The sequence below is a fragment of the Amphiprion ocellaris genome, chromosome 9 (genome assembly GCF_022539595.1).
Source record: "Amphiprion ocellaris isolate individual 3 ecotype Okinawa chromosome 9, ASM2253959v1, whole genome shotgun sequence".
NCBI classification, from domain to species: Eukaryota; Metazoa; Chordata; class Actinopteri; family Pomacentridae; genus Amphiprion; species Amphiprion ocellaris.
The window spans coordinates 3,721,306-3,741,368 of record NC_072774.1 but is presented as its reverse complement, the minus strand read 5'-3'; the positions used below and the strand labels follow the sequence as shown (position 1 = coordinate 3,741,368).

The following is a 20,063-nucleotide window of genomic DNA, read 5'->3' as shown; positions in this document are numbered from 1 at the left end:
CTCAGACTTTATAGCGAAAACATCAGAACTTACGCTAACCTCGTTGTTCTTCTCCTTTAGCTCGGATTCTTCACGCGCAAACAGAGAGGCGAGGACGAGAACCACGAGGACTGAGCCCGAAATCTGCTGCCACGACGGCGGCTTTTTACCACGCCAGCGAAGGTCCGGCCTCCCAGCGGGCGCCGAGCGAGTCCCGGACCTGGGAGTCGAGACGAAGACACAACAGGGACCTCCAGGACCAAAGAGAGCATCGCCAGGGTCCAACTGAAAAGCACTACCCACTATTCCCAGGGTCGGGGGCACTTATGTAAATAAGCTTTGTTTTGTTTTTTTTCTAATTTTAAGGAAAGTGTATTAGACCACAGTTCTTCTATTTAACTTACAGATTTACATGTTCAAGGTTTTTATGTTTCAAACAATCACTCGGTTCTACAGTTTTTGTTAATGAAATTAAAACTATTCAAAGAAGTATTTTTGTTCTGTTTATTCACTGCTGATACCGTAAAAACAACCAAAACTGAAACATCAAACTTATAACCTACAAAACAATCAAACCTGAAACAAAAAATAAGTAGTTTTACATGCAAAAAGTGAAATGTAAAGCTCCTAAATGTGTCTCAGCCTGTGGACGTGGCGGTGGAGTTGACGTAGGACTCCAGAAGAAAGATGGTTTCATCTACTTGGTTCTCTGCAGAATCTAACCTGATGAAAAAAAACAGGAAAACCATGAAAACAGATGAAAGATGTGCCTCGTCGTCTCTAAAGAAGAGAATCTGGCTTTACTTGTTGATGTGAAGCTTCAGAGCGTCCAGCTGTTGCTTCTCGGGAGCCGTGATCATCTCCTCCACCTCCGTCAGCTGCTCGGGTTCGGCTCCGCTGGCCTGCAGAGACGCCAGGATGGCTTCGATTCGCTGCGATTTCTCCAGCAGACGCCTAGAAACCCAAAGAAATCCATTGACTTTTTTTGAAGAACAATTTCTCATTTCCAATGACGACCTGGCAAGAGGGCCCAGCAGGAAGAAAGACAACAAACAAACAACATATATACAAAAAAGGACACACAAGTGTTTGAACAGAGATTAAAAACAACCTAGATTAATGCTAGCAATTCAGTGACAACAGTCAGCATGTGAAGCAGTCGGCTAGGGTCTGCTGCAGCTTCTGCTGAAACATGGAAAGTGATTGAAGAGCTGATAGTTTGAGAGACTTTTGGAGGGAATCCCAATCGACTGCTGCAGCAAAGCGAAAGGAATTCCGGCCAAAGACAGTGTGAACCTTGGGGATAGAGAGTGTTATGAGATCACTGGACCTCTGGTGGATGTTATGGGAGGGGTGTAGGAGGTTGGAGAGGTATTGAAGCATCTTCCCTGATAGGGTCTAGTACAGACCTGGGCATCCTACGGCCCGCGGGCCACATCCGGCCCGCCGGATGACCCTGACTGGCCCGTATGAGGTCATTGGAAAATATTAAAAGTCAATGCAAATATATATCGTCACAATGCATGCAAGCGATACGCCTGCACTGCTTTTATTTTGAAAGATCTGCTAAGGTACCGTTTTTTCGCCTTACGTTTTTTTTCGTACAAACTTTTGACTTGATGCAGAGCGGGGAGGATGTCTGAAGGTTTGCTAGCTAAACTGCTAAAGCAGCAATGACTTTGTTTTACCAAAGCTCACATCAAGGGATGCAGCAGTCAAGACGAGTTTTCTAATATCCTACAAAATCGCCAAAAACAGTAAACCATTCTCTGATGGAGAGTTTATAAAAGAATGTCTGGTGGACTCTGCAGCGTTTATATGCCCGGAGAAGAAAGGAGCGTTCGCTAATGTGCCCCTTAGGAGGCGAACCGTAACGAGGCGGGCGGAGAGCAGCGCCGAGAATCTGGAGCTTCAGCTGCACAACAAAGTGGACATTTTTGACGTTTTCTCCTTGGGTCTGGACGAGAGCTGTGATGTCCGTGACACAGCCCAGTTACTCATCTTTGTACGTGGACTAACAAAAAACCTTTGAGATGACGGAGGAGCTGGCAGCTGTGCAGCCAATGAAGGAACCACGACGGTTCACTGAGGTAAATACACGCATGAACAAGCTGGGACTAAAATGGGAGAATTTGGTTGGTGTTACAACTGATGGCTGTCCAAATTTGACAGGGAAAAATGTTGGACTTCTGAAACGGATGCAAGATAAAGTGACTGAAATAAACCCAGAACAGAAACTGATATTTTTGCATTGTATTATACATCAGGAGGTTCTATGTAAGTTTATGCTAAAAATCAACCACGTGACTGATGTTGTAGCTAAAGTAGTTGACTTCATCAGGGCAAGAGCATTGAATTACAGACAGTTTGTTGTCTTTTTGGAGGAGATGATAGTGAACATGGTAACCTTGGTTACCAGACAGCTGTCAGATGGATCAGCCTGGACAAGGTGCTTAAACGAGTTTGGGATCTGAGAGCAGAGATTCAAGAGTTTTGTGAGAAGAAAGGCAGGGACATCACCGAGCTCTCAGATGCAGACTGGATATCAGACCTTGCTTTTGCTGTTGACGTGACTGCACTAATGAATGAACTAAATACCAAGCTGCAAGGCAAAGGCCTCTTTGCACATGAAATGTACAGTCTGGTGACTGCTTTTATGAGAAAGCTGAAGTTTCTCTCAAGGCAGTTGGAGGGCAACATTCTCACCTACATGCCCACACTGAAGGAAGTCACACCATCAAAAATATCTACAACTCAATAGGCAGCAATCATAGTTTAAATGAAAAAACAAAGTCTTTCATTAAATAGTTGTGTTCTGTGTTCCACATTTTCATTGTATCATTGTATTGTTTCATGTACTGTTTTTATTGGGATATATATTGAGCAGAGTTTTAAGTGTACTGGTCCGGCCCTTAACAACTGTCAAAGTTTCTCATGTGGCCCCATATGAAAATTAATTGCCCACCCCTGGTCTAGTAGATGAGTAAAAGCCAGTGGTGGAGTCACCAGGTGTAAAGGGAGGAACAACCCACCAGTCTGTAAAGGTCACAGTGGTGGGTGGAGAAAGGTGCACTGGTAGCAAGATGGATGGCTGAGTGATGGAGGACATCAAGCCTGTTAAGGGCCACTTAGGGGCCATTTTATAGATGACATCACCGTAGTTGAACATGGGGAGGATGGTCGTCTTCACAAAGGTGTTTTTGGCAGATTATGTAAAGGAGGCCTTTGTTTGTAAGACACAACAAAGAGAATTAAAAAAAGACTCACTTGCTCTCTTTGGACTCGAACAGGCGTCGCTCTATGAGGTTGGCCACCGTCTGCAGAGAGAAGATGTTATTAAGAGCAAAACCACCAATAAAAACATGTAAAAGTTGAAGTTTGATCTCGGTTTTACCTTGTAGCAGTTCTGCAGCAGCATTCTGGCCGTAGGAAGCTGGTTGACGGTGTAAAGATAGAAGGTGCGAGACGGAGCGTAGTCAGGAGTCTTTGGGATTTCCTGAAATACGTAAAATATAGAGAAGAGGAGCTGGTAGATTAATTCTCTCAACACTCTGTGGGTATATTTTATGTTCCTGTCACATTTTTCACTGCAATCTAAAGTACTGCAGCTCTATAGAAACAGAACAACTGTGAAGAAGGACAGAGAATGAAGAAATGTCTTCTGAAATTGCAAAAAAAAAAAGTTGAATTTCTCCGATTATATATTTTACAGACGTAGGATCAACCTGGAATCTTCATGTCCAACATTTGTCCACAGCTGTTACCAACACTGGAGAAATAAATGAAGACTCCACACAATGTAGATATTTAACTATTTACATTTTTAATTTGTTTCTATACTAGTCTCCTCTCTGCTTTGTGGAAAAACATCCTGCAGTTCAGCCCAAAAGTCCCTGAATTTTTGTAAAGTGACTTTTAGTCGCAGTTAAGTCATTAATAGCTTCATGTTTGTGACAAGGAGTGCAGAAGTTTTAGTTTTTTACCAAATCTGGTCCCTGAAAACTATTCAATTTTGGTGAATTTTTAAATTAGACATCTAGAATAAAACTATTTTCATGAAATATTACGGTGGTTTTAAGCATAGATTTGGTTCACAGATGACCCATTCAAGGACCACTGGAAAGTAGAAAATCAGACAATTCTTGTTCTGATTAACTGTGCAAGTTAGGGTTATCCAAAGGTTCACATTAAAACTTTTGCATAATATTTACATTTTTTTATGCATGTATTGTGTTTATCCACTATGTTGTATTACCTTCTTAACCTCTTTCAGTCTTTGGTGAAGTTAAAATGACTCAATTTATCAGCCAGAAAATGTAAAAATGAAAAGAATTGATAGATTTTCTACTATTTTTCCATCAATCCTTGAACTAATCATGTGTATAGTTCAGTCTGGGGAATAAATGATAACAATATTAACTTTATTTCCATAGCACCTTTCAAAAGTGGAGGTTGTGTCGATTTTTATGAAATAAATAATCAAAGAGATTCAACTTTTTGACTTCATGAAAGGTTGAAAGAGACTAAGAGGATAATACAACATACTGGATAACCAAATTACATGCTTAAAAATGTAAATATTACTTAAAAAATACCAAAACCACAGCATTTTCCATAACTAGAAGCAATACAAAATTGAAAACTTTTTTTTTTTTTTAAATTTCATGTTTCAGAATTGTAGAACAATCTTTGAATCAACGATGTGGGAAAATGAACCAAATCAAAGCTTGGAGTCGTCAAAATCACTTTATTCTCCATATTTACTTTAAAATATGCAGAAAATAAACAGTTTTGCTCTGGATTCTTTGCCATGACTTCCATTTTAGGACTCAAATCATCCAAATGTTCCCATCCAAATGTGTTTTAAGTAATATTTAAGTGGTAAAATACGTAGAATCATCTTTTTTTTTTCCAGTATTTACAGTGATGTTGATTCCAGGTTTTGATGATTTTTGTAAGATAAATAATCAAAAAGAAAATCTAATTTGTGTCATTCTGCCAAAAAAAAAAAACATTTCTGAGCTCTGTCCTTCATGGTTGTTCTGTTTCCTTAGAGGTAAAAAAAAAAAAAACACAAACCAGTTGGAGTTCAGAGCGTTTAAGAATAAAATCTTAGATTTTAGGACTCAAATCATCCAAATGTTCCCATTAAAACTGCCAATCTGTCAGTGAAGTTGCCAAAAAAACACTTTTAGACAAATCTGATTGTGTTACTGTTCACAAAATAACCCAGAATATAAAATTAGACGACTGCTTTTTAAAAAAAAAAAAAGAAAGAAAGAAAAAAAAGGAGGGGGGCTTTTAAAAATATCTCATCCACTTAGAGAGAAAAAAGTATGCCAAATAATTTCCAAAGTAGGTTTTTGGATCAGATTTTTCCTTTCCTTTCCAGGCAGTCAGTCGGGTTAATAGACGAGGATCACAGCGTCTCCTCAGCCTGTCAGATTTACAGCGTTTGGTGAGTGTTTGAGGGGATGAAAAGGTAAAAATGCTGAATGAAAGCAGGCGTTTCCTACCTGCAGCTGCACCAGGTTCTGTGACAGCAGCGTGTACAACATGTCTTTAGCCTCTTTGGCAGGAATCATGGCGAAATCCTCCACCTGCTTCTGCTCCAGGTGACGCTTCCTCAGCAGCAGGCGGAAGATCCGAGCGGATCTGGAGCCGAATCTGACCGCAAATCCAAAGTTAACAATGAGCAGTTAACGAGGAAAGGCGTAGATACAGGAACACAGAAAGCGACTCACCTCTCCTGGACCACAGACTCCAGCGTGGCTCGGGCCAGATTAGCCAGAGCTCTGTGCAGATCTGAGAGGAGAAGCTCCGTGAAAGAAGCCCAACGGGATAAACATCAGAACTGCTGCACTTCCTGTTAATCTGAGCACGATGCTGTCTATCTGAATGAGGTCCCTGCTCACTTTAGTCGTAAAAACTCGCAATTTTACCAGGTCACACTGAGGAACATTCCACTTTTTTTGCTGCTAAAAATCCCTTTGCGCTACAATTTCACCTCTATTGCAAACTGAAATGTTCATAAAAATACAACTTGACTGCAAAGAACACAGATTCTGTGAGAGTCTGTAAATAGAACAGTGTCATTCTTTAATGCTCTGATGTCCAAGCAGCAGCTTCTGGGTGTTTTCCTTCACTCTAGCTTCATTTTTCACTGCAATATAAAGTCCTGTGATCCTCGTCTACTAACCGCCTGGAAAGGAGCCGTAATCCAGGAAAAAATCCGATCCAAAAACCTACTTTGGAAATTATTTGTCGTACTTTTTTCTCTCTAAGTGGATGAGATATGTTTAAAGGCCCCCTTTTTGAAAAAACAGTCGTCTAATTTTAGATTCTGGGTTGTTTTGTGATCAGTAAAGTAAAAGTGTTTGTTTGGAAACTTCACTGACAGACTGGCAGTTTTAATGGGAACATTTGGATGATTTAAGTCCTAAAATCTAAGATTTTATTCTTTAATGCTCTGAACTCCAACTGGTTTGTGGTTTTTCTTTGCTGCTTCACTGTGAATTCATTTTTTACTTCTATGGAAGAAGGAGCGAGAACTCAGAAATGTCTTTTTTATTGCAGAACGACACAAGTTAGATTTTCTTTTTGAAAAACGTTGAATCTCTGATTATTTATTTTACAAAAATCGACAAAACCTGGAATCAACATTACTGTAAATACTGGGGGAAAAAATACACATATACATATTTTACTATTTACATTTTTGCAACTCCACTTTTGAAAGGTGCTTTGGAAACAAAGTTAATTATTTGTAGCTTTGATTTTCATCTTATGGTCATTTTGCATACGTTTTAGTAATTTTGAGCTGGTTTTAGGTCATTTTGGACAATTTTTTAATCAGTTTTCTCCTTTTGCACAGATTATCATTATTATCATTCTTAGTAGTCACTGTAAATATGAACATTTTCATTTTTACAGCCTCTACAAACTGTTTCTGTCTCCTTTCTGTTGTTTTTTGTCTCGTTTTGGTCATTTTGAGACATGTTTATGTCTCTCTTTTGGTTATTTTGTGTCCCATTTTCTTTGTTTTCTGTCTCGTTTTGTGTCTCTTATGAAGACTTTTGTCTTATTTCTGTTGTTTCCTGTCTTGTTTTTTTGCTTTGTGTGTGTGTTATGTAATTTAGTGTCTCTGTGGTTGTTTTGTTTTCACATACTACAGATATTTAACTATTTCCATGTTTCCATCCTCTCCAGACTTTTCCTCTCTCCTCTGCTCATCATCAGTAGAAAGATGTTTCACCATGATGAATGTATCTCCAACAACCTGCTCCTCTGTTCACTGTTTCTGAGTCATGCTGCATTTATTCTATTGATCCAGTAGCTTTGATTTTCCTCTCAGTCTCTATTGTCGTCTCCATTTTGTCTTACTTGTGTTGTTGTGTCTCATTTTTGTCGTTTTGTGTCTCGTTTTTGTCGTTTTGTCTCATTTTTGTTGTTTTGTGTTTAGTTGTAGTTGTTTTGTGTCTCATTTTTGTCACTTTGTGTCTTGATTTTGTTGTTTTGTCTCATTTTTGTCATTTTGTGTCTCGAGTTTGCTGTTTCTTTGATTTTCCTCTCATGATCATTTTTGACAAGTTTTTAGTAATTTCAAATATTTTTTTCAACCATTCTGGGCAAGTTCGGCCCCTTTCAGACATTTTTTTAGCCATTTTGTGCAAGTTTGTGCAATTTTGGAGAATTGTTGAGTCATTTTTTGCAATGTTTTGCACAACTTTATGTAATTATGTACAAATTTTGAGTCATGAGGATGAATGTTTCCACTTTTCCAGCCTCTACAACCTTTTCCTCTCTACTCTGCTCATCAGCTGTAGAAAGATGTTTCACCGTGCTGAATGGATTTCCAACAACTTCCAATCAACTACACGGTTATTTATTTGGACAGTTTAATAGGCTTGTTATTAATTTAGATTTAATCTTTAGATTATCAGCGCATGACTAGCAATTATATATATCGAGCACTATGGGGAGTTTTGTCTGAATGAAGCTGTGATAAACATTTAAGTGACCTCTTTTAAAAAGCAGTAAAGGGCTCAAGCGTGTCGATTCTTTGTGATAAACTCATTAAAAAAAGGATACTGACGACGTACATCCCTCCTCCGCTCTCTCCAGCCTTCCCCACAAACTCCATCTTAAATTAAAACGTACAGTAAGCATCATTCTTGGTAGATACTAAAAAAAAGCATATCGGTAAATGTGGGGTGAGCAGGTTTTACCGGGTCGTCCACCAGCAGAGTGAGGTACTGGTCCAGGATGGGTCTGGGGATGTTGTAGCTGGCTGGGAGGGACCGGAAGATCTCATTGGCTGATAACGGCTTCGTACAGGTGGCTGCAGGTGAGGTGGTGACTTCACTCATCCTCAGCATAGTCCTCACAATCTCACTGCTGGTCTGGAGAGCATTTACAAAAATAATCTGATCATTAGAAGCACAAACGATGTTAATACATGGCAGTTTTAGCATCAAATATTTCCAAAGCATGAGGAAAATTAGTTTATTTACATTTTTGCTCAGGTTAGCGTACCAAAAAAAGACTGGAAACAAGAGGAAACAGCTACAACTAAAGCAAATATTATTCATAGTCATTCTAAATTTTGACTTATAGTGAATTTTAGTGAAACACATCATCAGTAGAAAGATGTTTCACCATGCTGAATGTATCTCCAACAACCTGCTCCTCTGTTCTCTGTTTCTGAGCCATGCTGCATTTATTTATTCATCCAGTAGCTCTGATTTTCCTCTCAGTCTCTCTGTGGAAACACTGCCTGCAGTTCAACCTGAAAACTCCCTGAATTTTTGCCACATGATTGCTGGTCACAGCTGAGTCACTAAAAGCTTGAGATTGGCACTGAGGAGCAAAGAATTTTTTGTTTTTTCCAGAGTCTGGTTCGTACAAATTGCTTATTTTTGTCACATTTTTCAATGAGACATGTAGAATGAAGTGGTTTTAATGAAATATCACAATTTTGAGCTTGAATTTGGCTAATTTTACCACATGAGACACGTAATTAGTTCGAGGACTGTTGGGAATCAGATGATTGTGTCTATTTTTTATCATTTCTGGCTGATAAATAGTGTAATTTTGGTGATTTTTAGTTTAAAGATAACATGTTTTTCAAACCTGCTGACAAGTTTTGGGCTTCAGAGGTTCTAGAATTTGTTTTTAGTATCTGTGAGTGTGAACCCGACCTGGTCCAGCTTGTTGGCCACGGCGCTGATGATGGCCTGGTCTCTGAAGTGAAGGTGGAACCTCTCAAAATTCACCTGCCAGTAAATCCCCTCGTCTCCATGTGCCTGAGGAACACAAAGACAGAATGTGCAAATGTGTTTGATACAAGGAACAGAAAACTGAAGATTTTAATGCAGCAAGTGTAAGTAAAACAACACATTTTGTTGAATTCTCTGTGCTTTAGGAGGGAAATACTGGTACAATAGTTTAATTTAAAAATGTACTAAAAAAATCAATTGCTTTAATTAAATTAATCTAAGAGTTTACCATGCAAAATTAGAAAATAGTTTACTTCATCAGCAATCAGTAAAATAACAAAAAGAAAAACAGATAAAATTAATTAATTAATTCAATATTAATCAAAGAATAAAATCTATAATGCTTGCATTTTTTTCTTTTTGCCGATTCCAATGCAAAATTAAAAATAATAATGTAATAATTTATTTTATTGGAATACAGTAAAAATATTACAAAAAACACAGATAAAATACATTCATAAATACTAATAAATAAAACATTAATTAATTTAACCTGATACATTTTTTTTTTTTTTAGATTTAATGAATTTAAAAATGTATCATGCAAAACTTTAAATTTATTTATTTGATCAGGAATGTGTAAAAAAATTTTTTTTAAAACAACACAGATAAAGTAAATTCATTAATTAATACATACTAAGAAATTGAAAATAAATATTTTTTAAAATATCAAATCAATTAAAAAAAACACAAATAAAATAAAATATCAGATACTAATAAATCAAGAATGAATTCTTTTTTTTAAATTTAGGATTTTTTTTGTTCTTGTTTTTTGTTTTAAAAAATATAACAAATTCTAATAAAATAAATTAATTTAAAGTGTGCTATACTGGGACACTTTCACTATTCTTTATGTCCATTATGTCTGTAGCAGTTATGTTGTAAAAGCCCTAATAAACCTTACCCTATGTAACCACACAACCTAAAGTACTAAAACATTAAAAGCACCGACCTCTGAGTCCATCTTCTGTCTTTTGGCGTTCCTCTGGTCCTCCCCGTCCTCAGCGGCGAGCTGCCGTTTGCCTCTCCCTACCAGGGTCATATGAGGCACCTTGTAGCAGTCGGGGAAGCTCTCTGGTGTCGGTGGGATGGCGCTGGCTGGGGCAGCGGGGGTACCAGGGGCAGCAGGGGTCGCCCCGGCAGCTGGACTGGTGCTGTCTGCAGTTCCTGCTCCGGCCAGCTTGGGGCAGCGCTGCAGGAAATGCGTCTCCACCAGTTTGGAAAAGGCAGAAGAAACTTCGCTGTAATCCATACTGCGGCCCTCTGCAACAACAAAACACAGAGGAAGTTACCGTTACTGCACAAAACCCCAGTAAACGTACGAATTAAAACTTAAAAAATGTTTAAAAATCAGCTACATACAATTCTTAACCATTAAATTAACTGCAAAAGATTGTCGATGCTCAAAATATCTTCTTAGTTTGCTACTTTGAAAATGTGAATATTTTCTGGTTTTTTTTCCTCCTCTATGACAGTAAACTGAATATTTTCAGGTTGTGAACACATTTTTCTAACATTTTATCGACCGAATAATTAATCTAAAACAAAACAAAACAGTTGTGAATGTCAGTGATCGACATTTTTGACTGTTTTAGAAAACAAACAATAAATCGATTAATTGACAATAAAAATTATTGTCAATTTACTGCAGTTATTCCCATTAACATCAGGGCTCCTCTGTGACAGTAAACTGAATATCTTGGGACAAAAAAGAAGATATTTTTCATCTTTGGACTTTGGAAACCATTCACAGGATGAGTTAAATTAGATATTAATTAACTTGAAATAATTAATTTAAAATAATATAAAGATAAATTCATAAATACTAATAAATTAGAAATAATTTTAAAATAATGTAAATGAGATAAATTAATAAATATTAATAAAGTAGATATAAATTAATTTAAAATAATTAATTTAAAATAACATAAATAAGATAAATTAACAAATATTAATAAATTAGATCTGAATTAATTTAAACTAATTGAAAACATAAATAAGATAAATTAATAAATACTAATAAATTAGATATAAATTAATTTAAAATAATTAATTTAAAACAATATAAAAAAAGAAAGAAAGAAATACTAATAAATTAGATATAAATTAATTTAAAATGATATAAATAAGATAAATTAATAAATACTAATAAATTAGGTATAAATTAATTTTTAAAAATGTATTTAAAATAATATAAATGAGATAAATGAATAAATACTAATAAATTAGATAGAAATTGATTTAAAATAATTAATTTCAAGTAATATAAACAAGATAAATTAATCAGTGGTAATAAATTAGATATAAATTAGTTTAAAATAAATGAGGGAATTTTTGGGATCCCAAAAATTCCCCCATTTATTTCAAATTAATTTATATCTAATTTATTAGCATTGATTAATTTATCAAGGACCAGTTTTTTTAAAAAATTAAAAACTGTCTAAATTCTGTGATTTCACCTTCCCAAATGTGAGTATTTTCTGGTTTCCTTCCTCCTCTATGACAGTAAACTAAGTATCTTTGGGTATTTTTCACCATTTTCTGACATTTCATCGACCAAACAATTAATCCAGAAAATAATCTACATGGAAATAATCATTAGTTGAAACTCTAAACTGACCCTCCATGTTCTGCGTGAGTCGATCTGCGACCGTTTTCACCGTGCCGCTCATCGTCATGTGTCCTCTCTGCAGTAGCTCCTCTACGACCAGCTCTCCGGTGTCTCCGTACAGCGTCTTTGCGGTGTAGATGTATCGCGGGTATCGCAGGATCCTCAGGATTCGGTCGCAGCCGCTGCGGTACTCAGTCGGACTACCAGGTCCTTTACGGCCGGAGCTGAACAAACAGGCGCCGTGTTGGACGAGAACCATGAGAGACTTCTTTACCTGCGACCAAAGACAAAGAGGTTCATCACTTCCTTTCACAGGTGCAACATAATAATATATTTATGAATTTCAGATAAAAGTCATTTGCATACGTTGCACTATTTTTATTGCTCTAAACTCCTAGAAAAAACATCTGAGGTGTCCTCTGCATACGACTAAATAATTACTATAAATACTAAACTATTCCTCTTTGTACCATTTGTCTTGTGAATCACAACAGTATGAACATTATATTTTAATATTAATTAATGATGCAACGCTAACAAATCAGGTCTCTGCAGCAAAAGCAGCTTAAACAAGTGTTCAACAAAACAAAAAAACAAACAAAAAAAATGTATAAAGGAATATAGATGGAAATCATGGGTTGCATTTATATGAATAATGCAAGAACAGCAAAATAATGCTGAATAATAATCCTCATTTATTCTAAATAATTCTAATTCTAATTAATAATAACAATACTAAAACCTAACATAACCTAAAAATTATACGTTGTTTTAGCTGTTGACCGACTATTTATAACCCTGGACTATTATTGATCTGTATTCAGGATTATTTTGATTATCTGTATTTATTTTGGGTTTTTTATGCCTAAAATTAATTAATTTAAAAATGGATTTCAATTTTTTTTTTTTTTTACAGATTTATTAGGAATCTTAAAAACACACACACACACACACACATAGAGAAAATCAATGAATAAATATTAACAAATTAAATATATTTTTTTATTTTAAGAATATAAAAGATATAAAAGAATGCAACATTTTTAAAAGTTAAGCAGGAATTAGTAAAACCAAAATAAGTTAACATATACTAAAAGATTTAATATTTATCAATTAAAGAAAAAATATCTACAATACCTGTATTTTTTTTTCTTTTTGCTGATTCACATGCAAACTTAAAACTAATCATGTAATAATGATTTATTTTATTGGAATACAGTAAAAACATTTTTTAAACACTAATAAAATAAATTCATAAATACTAATAAATTTAACAAAATTAATTTAAAAATAAATATCAGGTTTTTTTTCTTATTGATTCACGATCACATAAATTAATTTAAAAATGTGCTGCTTTGTCACATATTTCTATATAATCGCAATAATCAATGAAAAGGTAAGACAATAGCTTGATGATAAATGTCCGTCCTACCAGGTCCACTGAGAGGCCGGTTTCATGGATGATGGTTCTTAAATTCTGCGCTCCACTTCTCAGCAGGTGTGTTCCCACTTTCTCCACAACCTCTCCGAAGTGTTCATGAAGCAGAAGACCACAAAGACGAACCTCCTGGGCAGTCATCTGCACAAACAAACACAAACTATGAGCTTTCAGACAACATCAGTGAGCTCCTCTGTTTGCGAGGCTTCACAGAAATGGAAAAGGATCCAGGAAGATCAGAAAAAATCTGTGAAACACAGTATCAGCAGTAATCAGAAGGTATAGAAAGAGCCGTAGTGCCACTAATCATTGCTGCAGTGGTTGTCCTACTTTCACAATCTAACTCTATAAACAGATAACAGCTGCTTCAGATTTGGCAAAGGAGTTACCAATGGAAATCAGAGTTTCTGTGAAGCTCAGACAGTGAAGAACATCAACCTCTATGGATGGAGGACAAGAAAAAATGCCCTTGTTAGTTCTTCAGCACAAAACTGTAAGATAATACTTAGATTTTAAAAAAAGCCCGATAAATGTTGGGAGAACATTCTTTGGTCAGATGAAGATAAATTTGTTGTTCTCAGATGGAGTCCAGATGTTTGGTGTGAACCTGACCAGGACTACCACAGTGGATGCATAGTCCTGACAGTGAAGCATGGAGGTGGGAGTATGATGATGTGGGGCTGCATGAGAGCAAAAGGTGTTGTGGAGATGACATTTGTAGATGAATGTCTGAGGATAATCCAAAATACTGGCTGACAAGAAGCTGGAAGAAGAGGAATATTCCGGCAGGATCCAATAGAACGGCTTCTTGAAGGTATTTTAACCCTCGTGTCGTCCTGCGGGTCAAAATTACCCTTTTCTTTTTTTTAAAGTTATTTTTTCGGCTTTTTATTTAAGCACAGTGAGAGAGAGACAGGAAACAGGGGAGAAGAGTTGGGGGAAGACATGCAGCAAAGGGCCATGAGCGGGAATCGAACCCGGGCCGCTGCGTTGGGGACCAGCCCCTGTACATGGGTCACGCTGCTTAACACACTGAGCTATACGGGCACCTAAAATTACCCATTTACAAGTTTGAAAATGTCAGGGAAAAAAAAAATTTCACAGTGAAACTTCTGATGTCCACATTTTCAACATTTTTGGGAAATCTCTGAACATTTTTGTGAATGTTCTTAAAGAAAATATTAGAAGCTTTACTGATATATATGTAATCACTTTAGATATTTTTAGTTTTTTTGGGGAAGATTTTCACTCTTGAAAATATTTACAAGAATTTTCTTGCCAAATTTGTGGGATTTTTTTTTAAATAAAACTTTTAAGTGACATTTTTAAGGAATTATTGGAATTTTCTTCCTGAAGGTTTTGCAAATTTTCAGAAATTTGGGGAATTTTTTTGCTGAATTTTTGGATTTTTTTCAGACAAGGAAACAATATTTTTTGGTGCCTGTAAATGAAGACAACAGGAGGGTTAAAGAGAAGGACTGAGTCGGTTGTCAATAAGAAGCTTAACATGCGAAATACTGATAAACAATGTAATGAAAAGTGAGTCTGGATTCTTTAATTTGATATCAGAGCAAATACCGACGTTTAACTTAGATAATCTGATTACTATGAGATGATACATTTCAGAATTATTTGACATTAAGTGGTATTGCGCAGATGCACATTAAGCTTAGCTGCAACGTTAGCACACATGCTAACTTGGAGGCTAACTGACTGTTATACGAGATTAAAACGACTAAATTTCACACCAACCTTTCCGACAAATTAATTTCCGGGACAGTTTTTTATGCCGCAGAGTGAAGATTCGCCCACATGTGGAGGATCCGGGATGTCAACACATGACCACTTCCTCCGTTCGGCTCCGCCCGGCGGGGATTCGGCGGCGTGCCGCGGTGCATGCCGGGAAGGAGGCGGAGGCAGCCCTGGGTCTGTGGAGGACCGACGTCAGTGCTGCTCCTGGTGGTGGAAGATGGCGGAGGCTGCGGCTGTTCCCCCGCATCGGTTCTTCTGCCACTGCTGTAAGGGAGAGGTGAACCCCAAGCTCCCGGTGAGTCAGGTCGCTCCTCCGCGCCCGTTTCTCGCCCCTCCGTGAATCCCTCGCGGCTGACACGTCGGCCTTCCTGCGACTTAACGTTTATTTCGCTCCGCTCGCAAGGGCTAACCCCCTCCTCCTAGCTAGCACGTTAGCAGTTAGCACCGTTTGTTGTTGTTGTTTAACTCCACAAATACACTCGTTGCAGATATCGGCGCTAAAAACACTCAGAAACAGACGTTAAAGGAGGAAATATCGACACGTTTTGGTGGCGTTAAGACGGTTTTAGTGAAAACGCCGAGCTGCGGGGCTTTGGTTTGACAGTTTGGAGATGTGTTTTTCTACTAAACAACAGAAACAGCAGACATGAAGATCCGTGTTAGCCCTGTTTCTCTTTAATGCTACAGATTTAACGTTAGTTAGTTGTCAGGAGGCTAATTTTGCTTTATTTTTTATCGTGAGGACGAGTTGGAGAATCTTCGGGAACACTGTCAAACATGTTTAGTTTCAGTTTCGAGCTTAAAAGTAAGATGCATCGACTTTTGCTAACCTTAGGATGCTTTAAACCTAATTTCTACACACTAGATAGTGTAAATGATTTCCTATTTACAGTGTAAAAGCAGCTAATTGTTTAATAACAGCCTTGCAGCAAATCCTACCTTCATTAAGGTTGTAATGTTACTATTATGGAGCTGCAACAATTAGTTTTACAGCTACTGCGTCAACTATTTATTTAAATTGAGCAGATTATTGAGACAAACAAAGCCTAAATTTGTGGCTTGGAGATATTGAGTTTTTCTAAAAACAAAACAACCCTTATTTATTTGATGCTCAACATTAGTCAACTGGTAGGAGGCCAATTTTGCCTTATTTAATTTCTACATAATTGACAGGACAATTTGGGGAAACTTCTGGAACATTTAGTTTCAGTTTTCAACTTAAAAGTAAGATAATGTCCTACATCGAGTTTTGCTAACCTCAGGATGCTTCAAACCTAATTTCTACACACTAGATAGTGTAAATGGTTTCCTGTTTACAGTGTAATTGCAGCTAATTGTTTAATAAAAGCCTTGCAGCCAATCCTACCTTCATTAAGGTTGTAATATTCTTATTATTATGGGGCTGCAACAATTACTCAGTTAGTTGTCAACTTTTAAAATAATGGCCATCTACTGTGTTAACAAAATGAGCAGTTTATAGAGCCAAAAAAGTCAAAATTTGCACTGCAACTCCTTAAATGTTAAATTTTTTTTGTTATGTTGGAACATGTTTAATTTCAGTTTTAAAAGAAAGATAATGTCCTACGTCTACTTTTACCAACCTGAGCATGGTATATTCTACACTTTAGATAGTTTGATTGGTTTCCTATGTACAGTCTAATGACATTTAATTCGTTTAACAAAAGCCCTGCAGCAAATCCTAGTTTCATTATGGCTGCAGTATTAATTTTAGTATAAAATTGCAACAATTAATGGATTAACTGCTACCTTATGAATTAATTGCTGGCTATTTTGGTAACACAATATTCGATTTGAGCAATTTTTTTAAGAAGCAAAAACAGTCAAAACTTGCATTGCATCTCCTTAAATGTGAATTTTTTTCAGTTTCCTTTCTCCTGAATGCTAGTAAACATAATATCTTTACATTGTGAACAAAACAAGACGTTTGGTTTAGTTTGACGGATTCCAGATGTTGTTTTTTCATCCGTTTGTGTCTCCATGTTTTAATTTCATTTAATGCTATAGGCCTAACATTGGTTAACTTGTAGGAGGCCGTTTTTGTTTTGGTTGTACTCTTTGCTTCCGATAAATGTCACCGTTGGCAGGACGACTTGGGGAATATCGGAAAACATATCGCTTAGTTTCAGTTTTAAAATTGAAAGAGTAAGAAAATAGAAGAATTTGGACGCAGATATGACTCACATGACAGACATTTAAACACCTTAGGATGCTTTAACGAGAACTGCAGGTGTAAACAGATTTGTCGTCAACTACTGAATTAACCACTAACTCAGTTAATTCTTTAAGAAAAACATCTAAATTCTTTGATTACTACCTCTTACATATGAATACTTACTGTTTTTTTTTTCTTCCTGTGACAGAAATTGAATATATTTGGGTAGAACTTGGACTTTTGGGAAACACCGATCGACTTTTTTTTTTTTAAATGATTTTCAGTCATTGTAGAGACCAAACAACTAATCATTTAAAGAAGAACATAATTAGCAGATTAATCAACAATGGAAATAAGTGTCAATTGCAGAGCCAAGTGTACTCAATGGTACTTAATTGCACTGTTGTGTGCCATGGTCTTAAATTAGGTGGAGCCTAAATAACTAGTCAGTTAATTGATTAATTGGGGAAAATTTTACACTTTCATATCGATAAGTTATTGAGGCCACTTTAAAGCTGAAATTTTCTCATGTATCTCACATGTGAGCATTTGCTTGCTTTCATAGTCCATTAATGAGAGTAAATTGAATATATTTGGCTTTTAGTGGGACCAAACAAGCAATCTGAAGTTGTAAACTTGCATTTTAGGATGCTGTACAGAGCATTTTTGAGTATTTTATTGTTATATCAACCCAAAAGTAATAATAACTTTATTTATATAGCATCCTTAGGAACAGCGTTCACAAAGTGCTTTGACAGTTAAAACATGCAACACTGACAATCAAGCAAGATGTAGGAGACAAGTCAGAGCAGTCAATTAAAATAGATAGTAAAAATGACAATAAATTAAATGAATAATTAACTAGATTAGCACGCAAATCAAACAAGGGAACTAGGCAGTTGGAGAATTAAAGAATAAGATTGAAGGTCAAAATTAAGAGTCAAAAAATTGAAGAATTAAAGAATTACATTGAGTGAAGCCTAAACAACTAGTCAATTAATCGATTAGTTGGGGGGAAATTTTACACTTTCGGGTTGATAAGTTGTTTAGGGTCACTTTTAAAGGTGAACTTTTCTCATGTGAGCATTTGCTTGCTTTCATAGTTTGTTGATGAGAGTAAACTAAATATATTTGGCTTTTAGTGGGACCAAACAAGCAATCTGAAGTTGTAAACTTGCATTTTAGGAAGCTGTGCAGAGCATTTTGAGTATTTCATTGTTATATCAGCCCAGTAATAAACCTTAAAGTGAAAATAGTTGCCATACTGTACACTTTGTCTGACTTCACTGATGAATGTATTCATAATAAACTGGCAGATGAGTGCATATTGCACCATGTCGGCCCAGCAGACTGTCTTATCATCAGCTGAATCTTTATTTTTATATATGAGGGTACTTCCCGGCTGCCCTGTCACCGACTCTAAACCGGCTTGCTTCGCTCAGACACACTCACTCCTCTGGCATGTTTTCACCGAGCCAACTGACTGCAACACCCAAGATTATCACCCTCCGCTACTAGAGAACAGCCTCAGGACCACGTCTCAGTCATGTGTCCATTTAGACAGCAGATAGGGTAACCTGTGAGCTAATGACAAACGGCTTACATGAGCTGTTTTTGCTCACTGCAGCCTCTTTTAACCCAGTCTGACCTTGAAATAAACTGGTTTTACATCCCCACGTTTTTATAAACCAAGCCAGTTGAACTAGTTAAATTTGAGCGATGCAAAGTGCTCTCCACATTTGACATAAACAGCTGACATTTTGACGACCCACTCTTTCATTAACGTACGTTATATAACGCATGTATCGCTCTAATCTCTCATACCTTGTCTGTATATTAAATGACCCCACTTCAATCCGGTTTTCATGGTTGAGGAGCTCTGGCTTTCGGTGGCAGGTCAACATATGATCCAGCTGCACAAACTGGCAGCGGCGTTTTCCTTTTTATTTTTTTGTTCTGTATCACTCCGCTTTAGGCGTGGTTGGCAGACCAGCTCTACCTCCTTACTCGCATTCGTAAAAACACTAGTAGTCATTCAAATGTGACTGATATTTTCCTCTCGTTTGTGAACCAAACCAGTCTGCAGATGTTTTTATGAAACCCTTGTAGGGCCCAGTGATAAACCGTACAGGAATGTTTTATTATTTCCTTGTACATCTCATTATGGAAAATACAGTTCATGGATTTAACAGAGAAAAAATCTAAACAGATGTTAAATTTAATGAAACAAAAGCTTCACCTGTACCTTTTTGTGTTCTTTAAAGCCCCTGAACTCCAAGCAGTTTCTGGGTGTTTTTTTGTTGCTCCTGTAATTTTTTTTTCCTGCAATATAAACTCATGCACCTCTAAGGAAACAGGGTGAGAACTCAGAAATGCCTTCAGTGCAACATGACACACCTATAAGGCCGTACCTCATTAAAAAAGGAAAACCAAAAGTTGAATTTCTTTGATTATTTGCTTTAACCCTTAGAGGCATAAGTGTGTCAAAAATGACCCAATGAGGTTGTTTTCTTGCAATATCTTAGTAATGAAAGTTATGAAATTATTGTTGTGTGGACAAAAATATAATACAAACAATAATAAATATGATTATTCCAAACAAAAATGGCATAAAAACACATTTATTCTTTCCAGGTCATTTTTGACTCACTTATGGAAGAGTGTAGGGTTCAATCAGATGTGCATAAAAGAGTTAAAAGTTGGAGAACCAGGAATGAACATGTACAGCATTTTTCCAAGAGTCTACAGGGTATTACCAAGACTGGGAAAAAATGGTGTCTTTACATAAAGTAGATATTTTACTATTTACATTTTTAATTTGTTTCCATGCTT

General features: G+C 36.5%; 3 protein-coding genes across 4 annotated transcripts in view; 2 read left to right on the top strand and 1 right to left on the bottom strand.

Annotated features, from left to right (window-relative positions):
- Positions 1–471, top strand: part of itga10 (integrin, alpha 10) — a 51,427-nt gene extending 50,956 nt beyond the window's left edge. For both annotated transcript variants that reach the window (XM_035944194.2, XM_035944195.2), the window contains one exon: positions 61–471. In XM_035944194.2, the coding sequence (XP_035800087.2) occupies positions 61–114 (54 nt within the window). In that variant the 3' untranslated portion in view covers positions 115–471. The remainder of the gene's footprint in view (positions 1–60) is intronic.
- On the bottom strand, positions 470–15,197 carry polr3c (polymerase (RNA) III (DNA directed) polypeptide C). Its single transcript, XM_023261709.3, has 13 exons — positions 15,059–15,197; positions 13,301–13,447; positions 11,878–12,142; positions 10,210–10,520; positions 9,180–9,284; positions 8,208–8,381; positions 8,071–8,122; positions 5,724–5,784; positions 5,496–5,646; positions 3,374–3,475; positions 3,247–3,296; positions 784–933; positions 470–702 (listed from the first exon to the last, which is right to left on the bottom strand). Exons 2-13 carry the CDS (start codon positions 13,445–13,447, stop codon positions 618–620), a joined length of 1,653 nt encoding a protein of 550 aa, XP_023117477.1. The 5' UTR covers positions 15,059–15,197; the 3' UTR covers positions 470–617.
- rnf115a (ring finger protein 115a) overlaps positions 15,120–20,063 on the top strand; it is a 17,777-nt gene continuing 12,833 nt past the window's right edge. The window contains exon 1 of the mRNA XM_023261710.3: positions 15,120–15,353. Within this exon, the coding sequence (XP_023117478.1) occupies positions 15,135–15,353 (219 nt within the window). The 5' untranslated portion in view covers positions 15,120–15,134. The remainder of the gene's footprint in view (positions 15,354–20,063) is intronic.